At 38.6% G+C, this 15,578-nt stretch overlaps 1 protein-coding gene across 1 annotated transcript in view; it reads right to left on the bottom strand.

The window, feature by feature from the left end:
- tdrd12 (tudor domain containing 12) overlaps window positions 1-15,578 on the bottom strand; it is a 151,414-nt gene that overhangs the window by 29,020 nt on the left and 106,816 nt on the right. Inside the window, exons 25-26 of the mRNA XM_073069663.1 lie at window positions 4,731-4,847; window positions 1,607-1,748 (exon numbers count right to left, since the gene is read on the bottom strand). Of these exons, the coding sequence (XP_072925764.1) occupies window positions 1,607-1,748; window positions 4,731-4,847 (259 nt within the window). The remainder of the gene's footprint in view (window positions 1-1,606; window positions 1,749-4,730; window positions 4,848-15,578) is intronic.

Below are 15,578 nucleotides of genomic sequence, written 5' to 3'. Positions count from 1 at the left end.
TCTTTCTAGGGGGCTTTGCTATTGCTTGCTTGGTGGGTGGAGGGTGCTGATGCTTTTATTGCTTAAGTAATTGGGGAGGGGGAGGGTTGATGACTTGCTGCTGCTTGTGCATGGAAGGGCTTTGGGGTTCTAACGTTTTTACTGTCACATCCTTTGGGGCATTCTGTTTTTGTGGATATCTTTGAGGAACAAGAATTTCAGGTTGTATATTGCATATGTTCTCTGATACTAAATATAACTATTGAAACTATTAAACTGAACTATCGTGTTTCTTGTATTTACTGTGAATTGCAGCAAGAAAATTAATCTCAGGGTTGTATATGATGGTGTGCAAGTAATTTTATAATAAATTTACTTTGAACTTTACTTAGGTAGGCAGAAGGGATTAGTTTAGTTGGCAATTTGATTACTAATTTAATTGGTTCGACAAAACATTGTGCTGTATTTTTCTATGTCTCTTATAATTTTAAAAGCCTGACCATCAGCCTCTTTTGCTCCAGGGAAAATACCCCCAACTTATCCAGTCTCACCTTATAACTCAAGACCTTCAGTCCTGGCAGTCATTGTGAATCACTTCTGCCACCTTCTCAAGATTAATCAATATCCTCCCAGACAACCAGACTTGCATACTGCAGTTCTGTACAACTATAACACCATGTCCTAACTATTGTATTCAATTCATTAGTTCATTAGCTGATAAAGACAAGCACACCTCTTCAACACTTGGTCTGTATCACCACTGTCATTCACTGTGTATACCCTTCCCTGGTTTAACTTCTTAAAATACATTATTTTTGTACTTATCTGGATTCAATTCCATCTGGTATTGCTTTGCCCACTTTCCATTTGATTAGTATCCAGATATAACTTTGAACAATTTTTTTCTGTCCACCATGCTCCGAAATTTGGTGTCATCTGTAAATTAACTAACCGTGCCACCTATATACTTATCCAAAATCATTGACAGAAATGAGTGAACCCAGCACAGATTCTTGTGGCATGCCACTTACCAGAAGCACTTGTAATCTGAAAAATGATCTTCCACAACCCCCACTGTTTCCTACCACCTAATCAATTTTGCCAACTCGTCCTATGGTGCAGCCTATTATGAGCGACCTTGTCAAAGGACTTGCTCAAATCCATGCAAACAACATCCATCATCCTGCCCTCATCAATCCTCTTGGTCCTCTCTTTAAAAATAAAGACAATCAAATTTGTGAGATACTACTTCCCACACTCAAAGTTATGCTATCTTCCATCAGTCTTTTGCTTATCAAATGTAAATAAATCATGTCTCCAAGTCCCCAACAGCAATTTTCCCAATACTGATGCAAAGCTCACCAGCCTATAGTTCACTGTCTTGTCCTTGCAGCACTTCTTAAAGAAAGGTACAACTTTAGCCATCCTTCAGTCCTCTAATATATGACCCATGGTTCAAAGAATCAGAAATCTATGTCAAAGCTCCATCAATTTCACTTCTTGCATCCCACAGCCCCCATATATTGTATGCTATATTAATCACATAATCAGCCTAAAAAGGTTAAAATATGTAAGTCACGTTAAACAATTTGTCTACATTGATGCCATTAGTAATAATTAGACTGACCTGAAAAGGAAGTGCAGGGACGTCTGTCATTAAAGGTTGAATTCTGTTTGAAGAAATCCAGCTGGATGTCCCAAAATCCACAAATAGTACATGGCAATTCTTGTTTGAAGAGTCCACTGATAAAATTCTCACTCTACACCACCTTAAATAGACCATAAAATACGGGAGCAGAATGAGGCCATTTGGTCCATCGAATCTGCCCGCCATTTTGTCACGGCTGATTTATTATCCCTCTCAATCCCATTCTCTTGCCTTCAGCCTGTAACCTTTGACACCCTGACTAATTGAGAATTTATCAACCTCCACTTAAAATATACTCAGTGATGTGGCCTCCACAGCTGTCTGATAGAACACATGCTCCCTACATCCATTCTATCCAGACCTTTCAATATTCAATAGATTTCAATGAGATTCCTCCCGGCTCCCCACCCCATTGCTGACATTCTTCTAAAATCCAGTGAGTACAGGCCCAGAGCCAACAAACACTCCCCATACGTTAACCCTTTCATTCTGGAATGATTCTTGTGAACCTCCTCTGGACCCTCTCTAATACCAGTGCATCTTTTCTTAGATAAGGGCCCAAAATTACTTACAGTACTCATGTGGTTTGTCCAATGCCTTATAAAGCCTCAACATCACAGCATTGCTCTTATATTCTAGTCCTCTCAAAATGATAGATAGATAGATAGATAGATACTTTATTCATCCCCATGGGGAAATTCAACTTTTTTTCCAATGTCCCATACACTTGTTGTAGCAAAACTACTTACATACAATACTTAACTCAGTAAAAAAAAATATGATATGCATCTAAATCACTATCTCAAAAAGCATTAATAATAGCTTTTAAAAAGTTCTTAAGTCCTGGTGGTAGAATTGTAAAGCCTAATGGCATTGGGGAGTATTGACCTCTTCATCCTGTCTGAGGAGCATTGCATCGATAGTAACCTGTCGCTGAAACTGCTTCTCTGTCTCTGGATGGTGCTATGTAGAGGATGTTCAGAGTTATCCATAATTGACCGTAGCCTACTCAGCGCCCTTCGCTCAGCTACCGATGTTAAACTCTCCAGTACTTTGCCCACGACAGAGCCCGCCTTCCTTACCAGCTTATTAAGACGTGAGGCGTCCCTCTTCTTAATGCTTCCTCCCCAACACGCCACCACAAAGAAGAGGGCGCTCTCCACAACTGACCTATAGAACATCTTCAGCATCTCACTACAGACATTGAATGACGCCAACCTTCTTAGGAAGTACAGTCAACTCTGTGCCTTCCTGCACAAGGCATCTGTGTTGGCAGTCCAGTCTAGCTTCTCGTCTAACTGTACTCCCAGATACTTGTAGGTCTTAACCTGCTCCACACATTCTCCATTAATGATCACTGGCTCCATATGAGGCCTAGATCTCCTAAAGATCTAGATCTAAAAAATGAGTGCTAATATTGAATTTGTCTTCCTTATCACTGACTCAACTTGCAAGTTAATCTTTAGGGAATCCTGCACAAGGACTTCCAAGTCCCTTTACACATCTGAATTTTGAATTTTCTCAGCTTAGAAAATACAAAGTAATCTATGCCTTTATTTCTTCTATTAAAGTACATGACCATACATTCCCCTATTCGATATTACATCTGCCATTTTTTTTTGTCCACTCTTCCAATCTGTTTAACTCCTTCTGCAGACTCCCTGCTTCCTCAACACTACCTGCCCCTCCATCTATTTGTGTATCATCTGTAAACTTGGCCACAAAGCCACCAATTCCACTATCCAAATGATTGACATATAACGTGAAAGGAAGTGGTCCCAACCCTGTGGAACACCACTAGTCACGACACCCAACCAGAAAAGGCTCCCTTTATTCTCACTCTTTGCCTCCTACTAGTCAACCAATCTTTCTTATTTTGTTGAGCAGCCTCATGTGCAACACCCTTGCCATAGGTCTCTTGAAAATCCAAGTAAACACTACCCACTGACTTTCATTTTTTTTTAAAGAAAGGAGATTAAGGAAACTAAAGAAACCTCAACTGATAGATTTCTAAATGAAGTACATGACATGGCTGACCTACAAACAATACTATAAAAAGCATTCATTCCCTATATTCTAGTTGGTATTATTCTTTCAAAATCAATTAGGGAATGAGGACCATATCTTTTAGACCTGCAAATGAACTTGGCCTAAGGCAGTACTTTTGATTTTAACAGTGCAGGATCAAAGCATAAATTGACACATCTCACTTGGACTTGAGAAATTTCAATAATTTTAATTGTATTTATTTTTATTTATTTAATTTTAATTATTTTAATAATCTAATAATTAAATCAGACATTTAGGAAGTGGCCACATGGTCATCAATATTTAGCAGCTGGAGTACATGAGCCTTAAAGCACTGTGACACGTGCTGAGCCTTTTGTTACAGGATGAATATTCAGTACTGTGAATATTCAAGGTTAGTTTACAGATCAAAGTATTCTTCTAACCCAGGGGTTCCAACCTTTTTATGCCCTAAACCTTTACCATTAACCGAGGAGTCTGTAGCCCAAGTTGGGAACCCTTGTTCTAACCCCAGGATTCTTCTGCCGAAGCTGCTCTTGGGGAAGGCACAGCACCCTTAATGAAGCACAAATCAAAATGATACATCAGGCTACACCCAAAAGATGCTGGAAGAACTCAGCAAGTCAGGCAGAATCTATGGAGGGGAGTAAACAGTCGACGTTTTGGGCCGAGACCCTTCATCTGAACTGGAAATTAATGGGACAGAATCCAGAAAAAGGTGAGGGGAGGGACATGTTCCAATAGCTTGCAAAATCTAGTGTTTATGGTACACCAGGCTATTTTGTTTTAAACTTAAGTCACGTTAAATTTAACCTATTGGATTAGCATGATGCAACATAGATTAAAAGTATTTGTAAAACCCGTAAGAAGCTTTTGCTTCATAGAAGTTTCATGCAGTTTCCTCAGAAAATTGTTTTAAAGGAAGATCCATACCTCAGCACCTCACTTTTTGTTCTGGGTTGGGTTTATTGTGTGTACTATAATGGTTTTAGAATGAGAACAAAAATTAAACACTTATCTATTTGACATGCATAAAAAAGCTACAGAAATGTTTATAAAGTTGTCTGATTGTTACCTCTTTGTTGTACAGAGTGCCAAGCAAATGTCACCAACAACTGGAATGTAACTGCTTGGAATATGATCTTGTTTTTCTATAGCTTTTTGGTTAATTTCATCCTCCAGAGTAGAGAGTCTAGTGATGCAAAAAAAAATTTTTAGCCGTTAGTTCAGTTTCAGAAATAATTTTCCTAAAATACAGGCATCACTGTTCAAGAAATTCTTAAGTATCTGTAGAAACACAATTTACTTTTACTTACTTTTCCTGATTTTCTACCAACTGTAAGTAGAATCTTTTGGAGAAGAAACATCAGAAATGATAAACTTAGTGCTTCTTAAAGTGGGAGATATCGCCCCCTTGGGGTGGTGGAAATTCATTACTTATTATAACCATTTGATCCTCAGTTCCTCATTATTGATTAAATGATCTTGTAGTCTCATAATATCTTGCTATCCCAGAGCTCTCTTATACTGAGCTCGAAGTTGTTGAAAAGCATTGTGACACTTCTGTATATGGCATATCATGAGAAATCTGGATTGAAGAAATCATGTTATATCCGGGCATAGCCTGTGCATTATTGCCACTTACTATTGTAGGACAGTGTTAGCCAGTACAATTCCCATACTCTAATCACACAGTGACGCCATTCCTGTGAATTAGGGCATAGTGCTCAATTGGGTAAAGTTCAGAATCTGTCCTTTCAAATGATTTTAATTGCATTTCCCTAATCCATGACCCAGCTGAGATATTGCTTTTTCTTTTCTTTTTAAATCTTTTTATTAATTTTAAGAAAAACATAAGTGAAATATGAATATAAAACGTTTGAGAGTACATAATTAATAGTTTAAATAGACAATCAGATATGTAATAATCAATATATAAGGCCTCCCAAACTCATAGTATTAATGTAAAAGAATCGAGAAAAAGAGAAAAAAAAACCAAAAAAACTAAAAGAAAACTTACAAAAAAACTAACCAACATGGGCAATTGCATAATGTTAAATACATACAGTAGTGCCGATAACTCTGAACCTCCATCCAAATAATTAAGGATAATAACAGTAAGGTTCAGGATCAGACCATTTAACTCATATGAAAATGTTGAATAAATGGTCTCCAAGTTTCCTCAAATTTAACTGAAGAATCAAAAACCACGCTTCTAATTTTTTCTAAACTTAAACAAGAAACAGTTTGAGAAAACCACTGAAATACAGTTGCAGTGTTAATTTCTTTCCAATTCAGTAAAATAGATCTTCTAGCCATTAATGTAACAAATGCAATCATTCGTTGAGATGAAGTGGATAGACGATTATTATCTATCATTGGTAAACCAAAAATTGCAGTAAAAGGATGCGGTTGGAAATTGATATTTAAAACTCTTGAAATAATATTAAAAATATCTTTCCAATAATTTTGTAAACAAGGACAAGACCAAAACATATGAGTCAATGAAGCAACATCAGAATGACATCTGTCACAGGTAGAATTAACATAAGAATAAAATCGAGCAAGTTTATCTTTAGACATGTGAGCTCTATGTACAACCTTAAATTGTATTAGGGCATGTTTAGCACAAATAGAGGACGAATTTACCAATGATAAAATTTTTTCCCATTGCTCAGTAGATATAGGACAATGCAATTCTTCTTGCCATTCCTTCTTAATTTTTTCTGATACATCAGGCTGTACACTCATAATCATATTATAAATGATAGCTACTAAACCCTTTTGACAAGGATTGAGGGCTAAAATTCTTTCTGTAATGTCCAATGGACATTCTTTCGAAAAAGACTTTAATTCATTATACAGAAAATTTCTGACTTGTAAATATCTAAAAAAAATGGGTTTAGGTAAATTATATTTATTAGATAGCTGTTCAAAGGACATAATATTATCATCCAAAAACAGATCACGAAAACATGTTATACCTTTTGTTTTCCATAAAAGAAAAGCTTGATCTAAAGATGAAGGCCGAAAAAAGTAGTTAGATATTATAGGACATGACAGCATAAACTTATTCAAGCCAAAAAATTTACGAAATTGAAACCAAATTCGTAATGTATACTTGACTATGGGATTAGTTATCTGTTTATTCATTTTGAGTAACGAAAAAGGAAGTGAAGATCCTAAGATTGAGATCAGTGAAAAATCTTGCACAGATTTACATTCCAAATTTACCCATTGTGGGCAAGCAGCTGTAGTCGATTCTTGTGTCCAGAATATTAAATACCGTATATTAACTGCCCAATAGTAAAATCTTAAGAGCTGAGATATTGCTGTCCCACTTTATGTATCTTCAGGCAGAGAGTCAGGTTTAGCTTGAACTACGTTGACGTCATAACTATCCCCTTTGTTGACTGCAGTTCTTGAGGTTCGACTTAAACAACAGACGATTGACTGTGGTCATTAATCTATAACGAAGATGGCAGAAGCACAAGAAATGAAAAGGAAGTGCAGACAGTATGGTGTGGAGCTTTTGAAATATGGATTTATACCAGCAGCAAGCAACCAACAGTAGTCAATATATCTGTTGTGTGAAAAAACTTTTTCAAGGCTTCTTGAATATGTGATGAGATACACTCTGATAGAGCAAACAAGACCTTGACTTATTTTCAGTCACTATGAAAACTTTCAGACATGGAAAACACTTCAAAACATGTTTGCCAGCACTTCACAACAAAACAGTGATGATTTGTGTGCTTCATACAACATTCTGTTGCTCATTGCCAAATCTGGGAAGTTCCATACAAATGGAGAAGAACTGATTCTGCCAGCAGTAAGGGAAATTCTGAGTACAGTTTTACATAAGTCAACAGATCAAACAATTAAATCAATTGCACTTTGTTCAAAGATGAATAGCTGAAATGTCTGAGAATGTGAAAGACAAATTGTGTAACTTTCTTAGGACAACAGATGTTACTCTGCAGTTGGATGAGCCAACTTTGCCAGGCAATGAATCTTCATTTCTTGGTTCTGTTCACTTTATAAAATATGACACCATGGTTTAAGAGCTATTATACAAGGGGACTAGAACCTGATACAAAGGGATAGTCAATATTTTAGGTTGTTATGCAAATTTTCAAAAAGGTCATTCCACTCACCAACATTCTTGCTTGTGCAATATATGGGGCACCATTAATGACAGAAAGCAACTGTGTGGCTATTACTTTCTTGAAAAAAATCTGTAGCTAATATATTTACCATTCACTGTAATTCATAGATGATAAGATTGGCTATAAAGCAAATGAGAAAATTTACAAAGAAGTTGGTTTTATGAGATATGACAGTTGATGCTTTTTTTTGGAATTTGTTAAAAGAGGAATATTTTCTTGACATCTGACATGATTTAATAATTTCTTCAAATAAACTATGAAACATTACCTGTGCTGCAGCATGTATTTTGATTTAATCTTGACATCTTTTGATAACCTTCCATTCTTAATATTGGTGTTTAATACCATTTAAGCTAATCATTAGTATTGTAGAATGCTTAAATTGGGGCTTCATCACATGACTCCTCACACCCAGCAAGTTTTTGAACTCAGTTAAATTGTCTTAATATTCTCAAGTAGCAAAAGTGCTGTAGGTCAATTAATTTATGTCACATTCTTAGGTCAAAACCATGCACGAGCCCTTAGGCATGACAATGAACTGCGTGGAACTTGCTTATTACTATTTGTACTGGAAGTACTAAATCAAAACAAATGATCCATTTTATCCTAAATTAATCTTGATCCAACACTAATGTCAGGTAGCTACTAACTGAAACTTTTGTCTGGGATCTCAATTGCATAATGCATTTTATTTTCTTTGATGCACGATTGAGAATTGACCATACTGTGAATGAAACATGATACTGATCATTTCTGGTTATTTTGTCTGATTCTGGAAATCTGATGCTGAAATCTGGAACAAGAACATAAAATACTGAAAATATTCAGAATGTTAGGCTGCATCTGTGAGGATCTGAGAAACCAACTTCACACCTTCAGGGACCCAAGCCATCTTTCTGAGTGAAGCAGCTATTCATTTCTTCCATTTGGTACTCACAATGTGGTTTCCTCTTCAGTGGAGAAGCCAAACACATATTAGGTAAACAATTTGCAGAATGCCCATGTTTAGCCTGCAGGGGTGACTCTCAGCTTCCTATTACTTGCCACTTTAATTCTCCATCTCCCTCCCACTCTGCCTTAGCAGTCTATGGCCTTCTGTACCATATTGTATCTAGTGAGGCTCGATGCAGTCTTGAGGAACAGCACCTCATCTCCTACCTTTGCATGATGCAGCCTTCTGGACTCAATATTGAATTCTACAAATCAAGGTAACTTGATTTGTATACGTCAGTCACTCAGCTGTGACATTGGCTCAGCTTGTTTTTCATTTAGCATCCATCATCAAAGACCCTCACCACCCAGGTAATGCTTTTTTCTCACTACTGCCAACAGGTTGAAGGTACAGGAACCCCAGGACTTGCACCACCAGGTTCAAGAACAGTTACTACCTCTCAACCATCAGGCTCTTGCACAAAAGGGGATAACTACACTCATTTAAGGACTCTGTTATATTGTTATTTCATGCTTGTTATTTACTGCTATTTACTTATACCTGCATTTGCTATGTTTTACAGTTTATAGTTCCTGATGTTTACTGTTTACAGCTACTGTTCTGTAGATTTACTAAGAATGCCCACAGAAAAAGAATCTCAGTGTTATATGTGGTGACACGTATGTACTCTGATAATAAATTTCACTGAACTTTGTTTCCCCTCTGACAATGGAGGACACACTCTGCTTGATTTGTTGGATAAGCAACTTAAGTTCAAGTTTAAGTTTAATTGTCATTCAATGATACACAGGAATACAGCTAAACAAAACAGTGTTCTTCCGGGCCAAGGTGCAAAATACAACACATACAGTGACAAACAGCAAATACTGTTATGATAGCACAAACGGTGATAAAAATAATATTACAAGAAGTCTTTGAGTGGCATGGTCTGAAGATTGATGCTGCATGGAATGGTGTCCCAGAGCCACATTTCTGCAAGAACAAATATGTGGCAGTTCCTCATCTCGCACTGGGTCAGTTCAGACGAAGGTAATTCGTCTTCCAGGAACTGAACACTGGAAAGCAGTACCGACGAGTCAGCTGGTTTGCAAGGACCAACCTCCACCTTGCACAGATTCCAGCACAGCCACCATACCTCTGTTCACTCTTACACTGTCTGCAGCCCCTCCTCCCCGGGTGGCTGTAACAGATGATGCTGCGGCATGAGGGCAAGTTCCACACAACTACCCAGGCCACGGAGCCCCCACCACCGTCAATCTTGCAGATGAACTAATGAACCGGACTTAACAGTAATTTGTATTACTAATGTCCAACAGGGTCTTCCGATCACAAGGGAAACAATTAAGACACACACTTGCACCATTTCTATGACCTGGAGAGGCCACTGTGACCATCCAAGTTCCTGCATCTCCTTCCCAGTTCTGATGAAGGAATTTTCGAACTGAAGAGTTAGCTCAGTGTCTCTTCCCACAGCTGTGGCTTTACCTGCTGAGTATTTCCAGCATTTTCTGCTTTATCTCATGTTTCCAAGCCTTCCTTCCAATAAATAATGCAATCCCTTAGTTTTCCAGGCAACATTCATGGTGAGGTACAGAACATGATCCATCCCAACCACCTGCCTACCATAGATATGCTCTGCTTCTTCTCAGTTCTGATACTCTCACCAAATTATTGATAAAGAAAATCCGAAAACTGTAGATGCTATAATAGTTATATAAAAATACAGCACAGAAACAGGTCCTTCAGCCCATCTAGTCCATGCCAAACCATTTAAAGTGCCTACTCCCATCGGCCTGCACTGGGACCATAGCCCTCCATACCTCTACCATCCGTGTACTTATCCAACTTCTCTTAAACATTGAAATCAAGCTCGCATTTAGTTTGTATTTGTTTTGTATGTATGTCCCCAGATTTCTATACAGTAAGTCATGTATGGGACTATAAGTGAACAGTAAAATGTATGCAAAGATTCCTGATTTAAGAAATCTTTCGCTTTGTACAGTATTGCAATAGATTTTGACATTTTTGCTTTGACATAATTTATATTTGGTTTCCAGCTTAATTTATTTATCTATTACCACTCCTAAAAATTTTGTTTCAGATACCTTATCAATTTCAACATCATTTATTCTACATTTACTACACGCGTTTGGTACAGGATAGGCAGGAAGGCAGAGGGGGCAGCGTTTCTCTGTTGCTAAAAAATGAAATCAAATCAATAGAAAGATGATATAGGGTTGGAAGGTGTTGAATCATTGTAGATAGAGCTAAGGAACTGCAAGGGTAAAAAGACCCTGATGGAAGTTGTATACAGATCCCCAAACAACAGCAAGGGCATGGCCTACAAATTTCAGTGGGAAATAGAAAATGCATGCCAAACGGGCAATTTTATAGTAATCATGGGGGACTTCAAGATGCAGGTGGGAAAATCAGGCAGGCGGTGTATGACAGGAGGGGGAATTTCTAGAGTGTCAATGAGATGGCTTTTCAGACCAGCTTGAGGTAGAGCTCACTAGAGAATCAGATATTCTGGATTGGGTGTTGTGCAACAAACCAGATTTGATTAGAGAGTTTAAGATATCCGTAGAGGAAAATAATCATAATATGACCATATTCACCCTGAAATTTGAGAAGGAAAAGCTAAAGTATCAGTATTACAGTGGGCATATAGAAGAGCAAAAATTAGTGGGAAGATAGAGGATTGGGAAACCTTTAACAACCAACAGAAGGCAACTAAAATGTCATAAAGAAGGCAAAGATGGAATACGGAAGTAAGCTAGCCAATAATATTAAAGAAGATACCTAAAGTTTCTTCATAAAAGAGAAGCGAGGGTGGAAATCGGATGGCTGAAAAACAATGCTGTAGCATTAATGGGGACAAGGAAATGGAAGATGAACTGAATAAGTACTTTGCATCAGTTTTCACTGTGGAAGACACCAGCAGTATGGTGGAAGTTCCAGGTCAGAGGGCATGAAGTGTGTGAAGTTACCATAACCAGAGAGAAGGTTCTTGGAAACTGAAAGGTCTGGTTTATCTGGACCAGAAGGTGTAAACCCCAGAGTTATGAAAGAGGTGGCTGAAGAGATCATGGAAGCATTAGTAATAATCTTTCAAGAATCACTAGGTTCTGGAATAGTTCCAGAAGACTGGAAAATTGCAAGTTTCACTCCACTCTTCAAGAAGGGAGAGGCAGAAGGAAACTAAGCCAGTTAGTCTGACCTCAGTAGTTGGGAAGATGTTGGAGTCAATTATTAAGGATGAGATCTCAAGTTACTTGGAGGCAAGTGATAAAAATAGGCCACAGTCAGCATGGTTTCCTCAAGGGAAAATCTTGCCTGACAAATTTGTCGGAATTCTTTGAGGAGATAACAGGCAGAATAGACAAAAGAGAATCAGTTGGTCATACACTTTGGTAGATGAAAGGGTTAACTATTTTCTAAATGGAGAGAAAGTACAAAAAACTGAGGTGTAAAGTGACTTGGAAGTCCTTGTACAGGATTCCCTAAAGGCTCATTTGCAGTTTGAGTCTGTGGTGAGGAAAGCAAATTCAATGTTAGCATTCATTTCAAGAGTACATGAATATAAAAGTAGGGTTTATAATGTTGAATCTTTATAAAGTACTAGTGTGGCCTCACTTGGAGTATTGCAAGCAGGTTTGGGCCCCTTATCTTAGAAAGGATGTGCTGAAACTGGAGAGTGACTAAAGGAGATTTACAAAATTGATTCCAGGATTGAATGACTTTTGAAGAGTGTTTGATGACTCTGGGCCTGTATTCAATAGAATTCAGAAGAATAAGCAGTGATCTCATTGAAACCTATTGAACGGTGAAAGGCCTTGATAGAGTGGATGTGGAGAGGATGATTCTTGTGGTGGGAAAGTCTAAAACCAGAGGATGCTTTTAGAACGGAGATGGGGAGGAATTTGTTTAGCCAGAGAATGGTGAATCTGTAGAATTCTGTGCCCCAGGCAGCTGTAGAGGCCAAGTCTTTATGTATATTTAAGGCAGAGGTTGATGGATTCTTGATTGGTCAGGGCATGAAGGGATATGGGGAGGAGGAAGGAAATTGGGGCTGAGAGGAAAAGTTGGATCAGACATGACAAAATGGCAGAACAGACTTGATGGACAAATGGCCTATTTCTGCTTCTATATCTTATAGTCTTAATGCCTTGCTGAAGTCCAATAGACAACATCAATTGCCTTGACTTCATCAACTTTCCTGGTAATTTCCTCAAAAAACTCTGTAAGATAGGTTAGACATGACCTACCATGCACAAAGCCATGCTGACTATCCCTAATCAGCCCATGCCTCTTCAAATACTCATATATCTATCTGGTGCCCTAGAACACTTTCTAATAAATTTCCCACTACTGATATCAGGTTCACAGGCCTAAAATATCCTGATTTATCTTTGGAGTCTTTCTTAAACAGCAGAAACAACATTAGCTATCCTTCAATCATCTGGTACCTCACTTGTCATTAAGGCTGATTTAAATATGTCTGCTAGAATCTCTGCTTCCTGGGAGAGCATTTTGTCAGGCCCTGGGGATTGCTTCACCCTGATTTGCCACAAAGCCACCTCCTTTGCAATCTGTATAGGGTTCAGGAAGTTGACGCTGCTTTGCCTCACTTCTACAGATCAGTTTCCGTCTCTTGAGTAAATATAGATACAAAAAATGTATTTAAGATTTCCCCCATCTCTTTTGACTCCATGAATGGATTACAATTCTGATATTCCAGAGGACCAATTTTGTCCCTTACAATCCTTTTGCTCTGAACGTATCTGCAGAATCCCTTAGGATTCTTCTTCACCTTGTCTGCTAGGGTAACCTAATGCCTTCTTTCAGCTCTCTTGATTTCTTCCTCAAATGTTCTCTTGCACTTCTTATATTTCATAAGTGCCTCAATTGTTCTGACCTACCATGCACCTTAATTCTTTTCTTTAACCAGGGCCTCAATATCCCTTGAAAACTGAGGTTCCCTAAACCTGTTGTCTTTACTATTTATTCTGACAGGCACATATAAACTTTGTACTCTCAATATTTCACTTTTGAAGGTCTCCCACTTACCAAGTACAACTTTGCCAGAAAACAGGCTGTTCCAATCCACACTTACAAGATCCTTTCTGATACCATCAGATTTGGCCTTTCTCCAATTTAGAATTTCAACCTGTGGAATAGATCTATCTCTTTGCATATTTACTTTGAAACTAATGGCATTATGATCACTAGATGCAAAGTGTTTACTTGTCTATCTCAATCCTTAATAGCAGATCAAGTATCGCACACTCTCTTGCTGGGAATTCTACGTACTGATTCAACAAACTTTCCTGAACACATTTGACAAACTCTATCCCATCTAGTCCTTTTACAGCGTGGGAGTCCCAGTCAATATGTGCAAAGTTAAAATCACCTGCTAAAACAACCTTAGGTTTCTTGCAACAGCCTGTGATCTCTCTGCAAATCTGTTCCTCTAAATCCTGTAGACTATTGGGTGGTCTATAATATAGCCCCATTAACAAGGTCATACCTTTCTTATTCCTCAATTCCATCCATAAAGCCTCACTAGAAGAGTTCTCCAGTCTTTCCTGATTGAGCACTGCCGTAATATTTTCCCTAACTAGTAATGCCACCCCTCCTCCTTCAATCCCTCCTGCTCTGTCGGGTCTAAAATAACAGAACCCCAAAATAATGAGCTGCCAGTCCTGCTCCTGCTGCCATCAAGTCTCAGTAATGGCTATAATATCATAATTCCATGTGTTGTGTCCAAACCCTGAGCTCATCTGCTTTTCCTATGATACTTCTTGCATTGAAATGTAGGCAGCTCAGGTCATGAGTTGCACCATTCTCATCCTTTTGATTTCAGACTTTATCTGAGGTCTTAACAAGATCTGTCTCCACAACCTCTACATGATTTGTTCTGGCACTTTGGTTACCATCCCTCTGCTACTCTAGTTTACTAACACCTCCCCACCCCCTCCCCAGACAGCATTAGTAAACCTTGGCGCTAGGATATTAGTCCCCCTCCAGTTTTCATTTTAGGTGCAAATCGTTTCTTCCTCCTACACCAGCTCCTTAACCACAAGTTAAACTGTATAACCTTCCTATTTCTGGCCTCACTAGCACATGCACAGGTAGCAATCCTGAGACCCTGCTTTTTAACTTAGCACCTAACTCCCTAAACTCATTTTGCAGAACATCATCATTCTTCCTACCTATGCATTTTTACCTACCGCTACCTCTGGCTGTTCACCTTCCACTTAAGAATGCTGAGAAATCGATCCGAGATGTCCTGGACCCTGAAACCCAGGAAGCACCATACCAACCAGGAATCTCATTCTTGTCCACAGAACTTCCTTTCTGTTCCCCTAACTAATGAATACCCTAACACCACAGGTTGCCTCTTCTCCCCCTTCTTTCCTTCTGAGGCACAGAGCCAAACTCAGTGCCAGAGTCCTGACCACTGTGACTTTCTATTGCTAGGTCATCCCCCTGTCCCCGAACAGTATCCAAAGTGTGTACCTGTTGTTGAGGGGAATAGCCACAGGATGGCTCTGTGCTGGCTGTTTAATGTTTTTCTCCTTGCTGACTGTCACCCAGGCACCTGTGTCCGCACCTTGGGTGTCACTACCTCTCCACATCATTCTCTCACCTCCCAAATGATCTGGAGTTCATCCAGTTCCAGCTTCTTAAAGCAGAGTACTAGAATCTACAGCTGGATGCACTTCTTACAAGTATAGTTGTCAGGAACACTGGAGGTCTCCCTGCCTTTGTACATCCCACAAAAGAAGCATTCAGCTAT

Source organism: Hemitrygon akajei, chromosome 17, assembly GCF_048418815.1.
Source record: "Hemitrygon akajei chromosome 17, sHemAka1.3, whole genome shotgun sequence".
In the NCBI taxonomy this organism is placed as follows: domain Eukaryota; kingdom Metazoa; phylum Chordata; class Chondrichthyes; order Myliobatiformes; family Dasyatidae; genus Hemitrygon; species Hemitrygon akajei.
The sequence above is the reverse complement of the archived record's forward strand: the minus strand, read 5'-3'. Positions and strand labels throughout refer to the sequence as shown.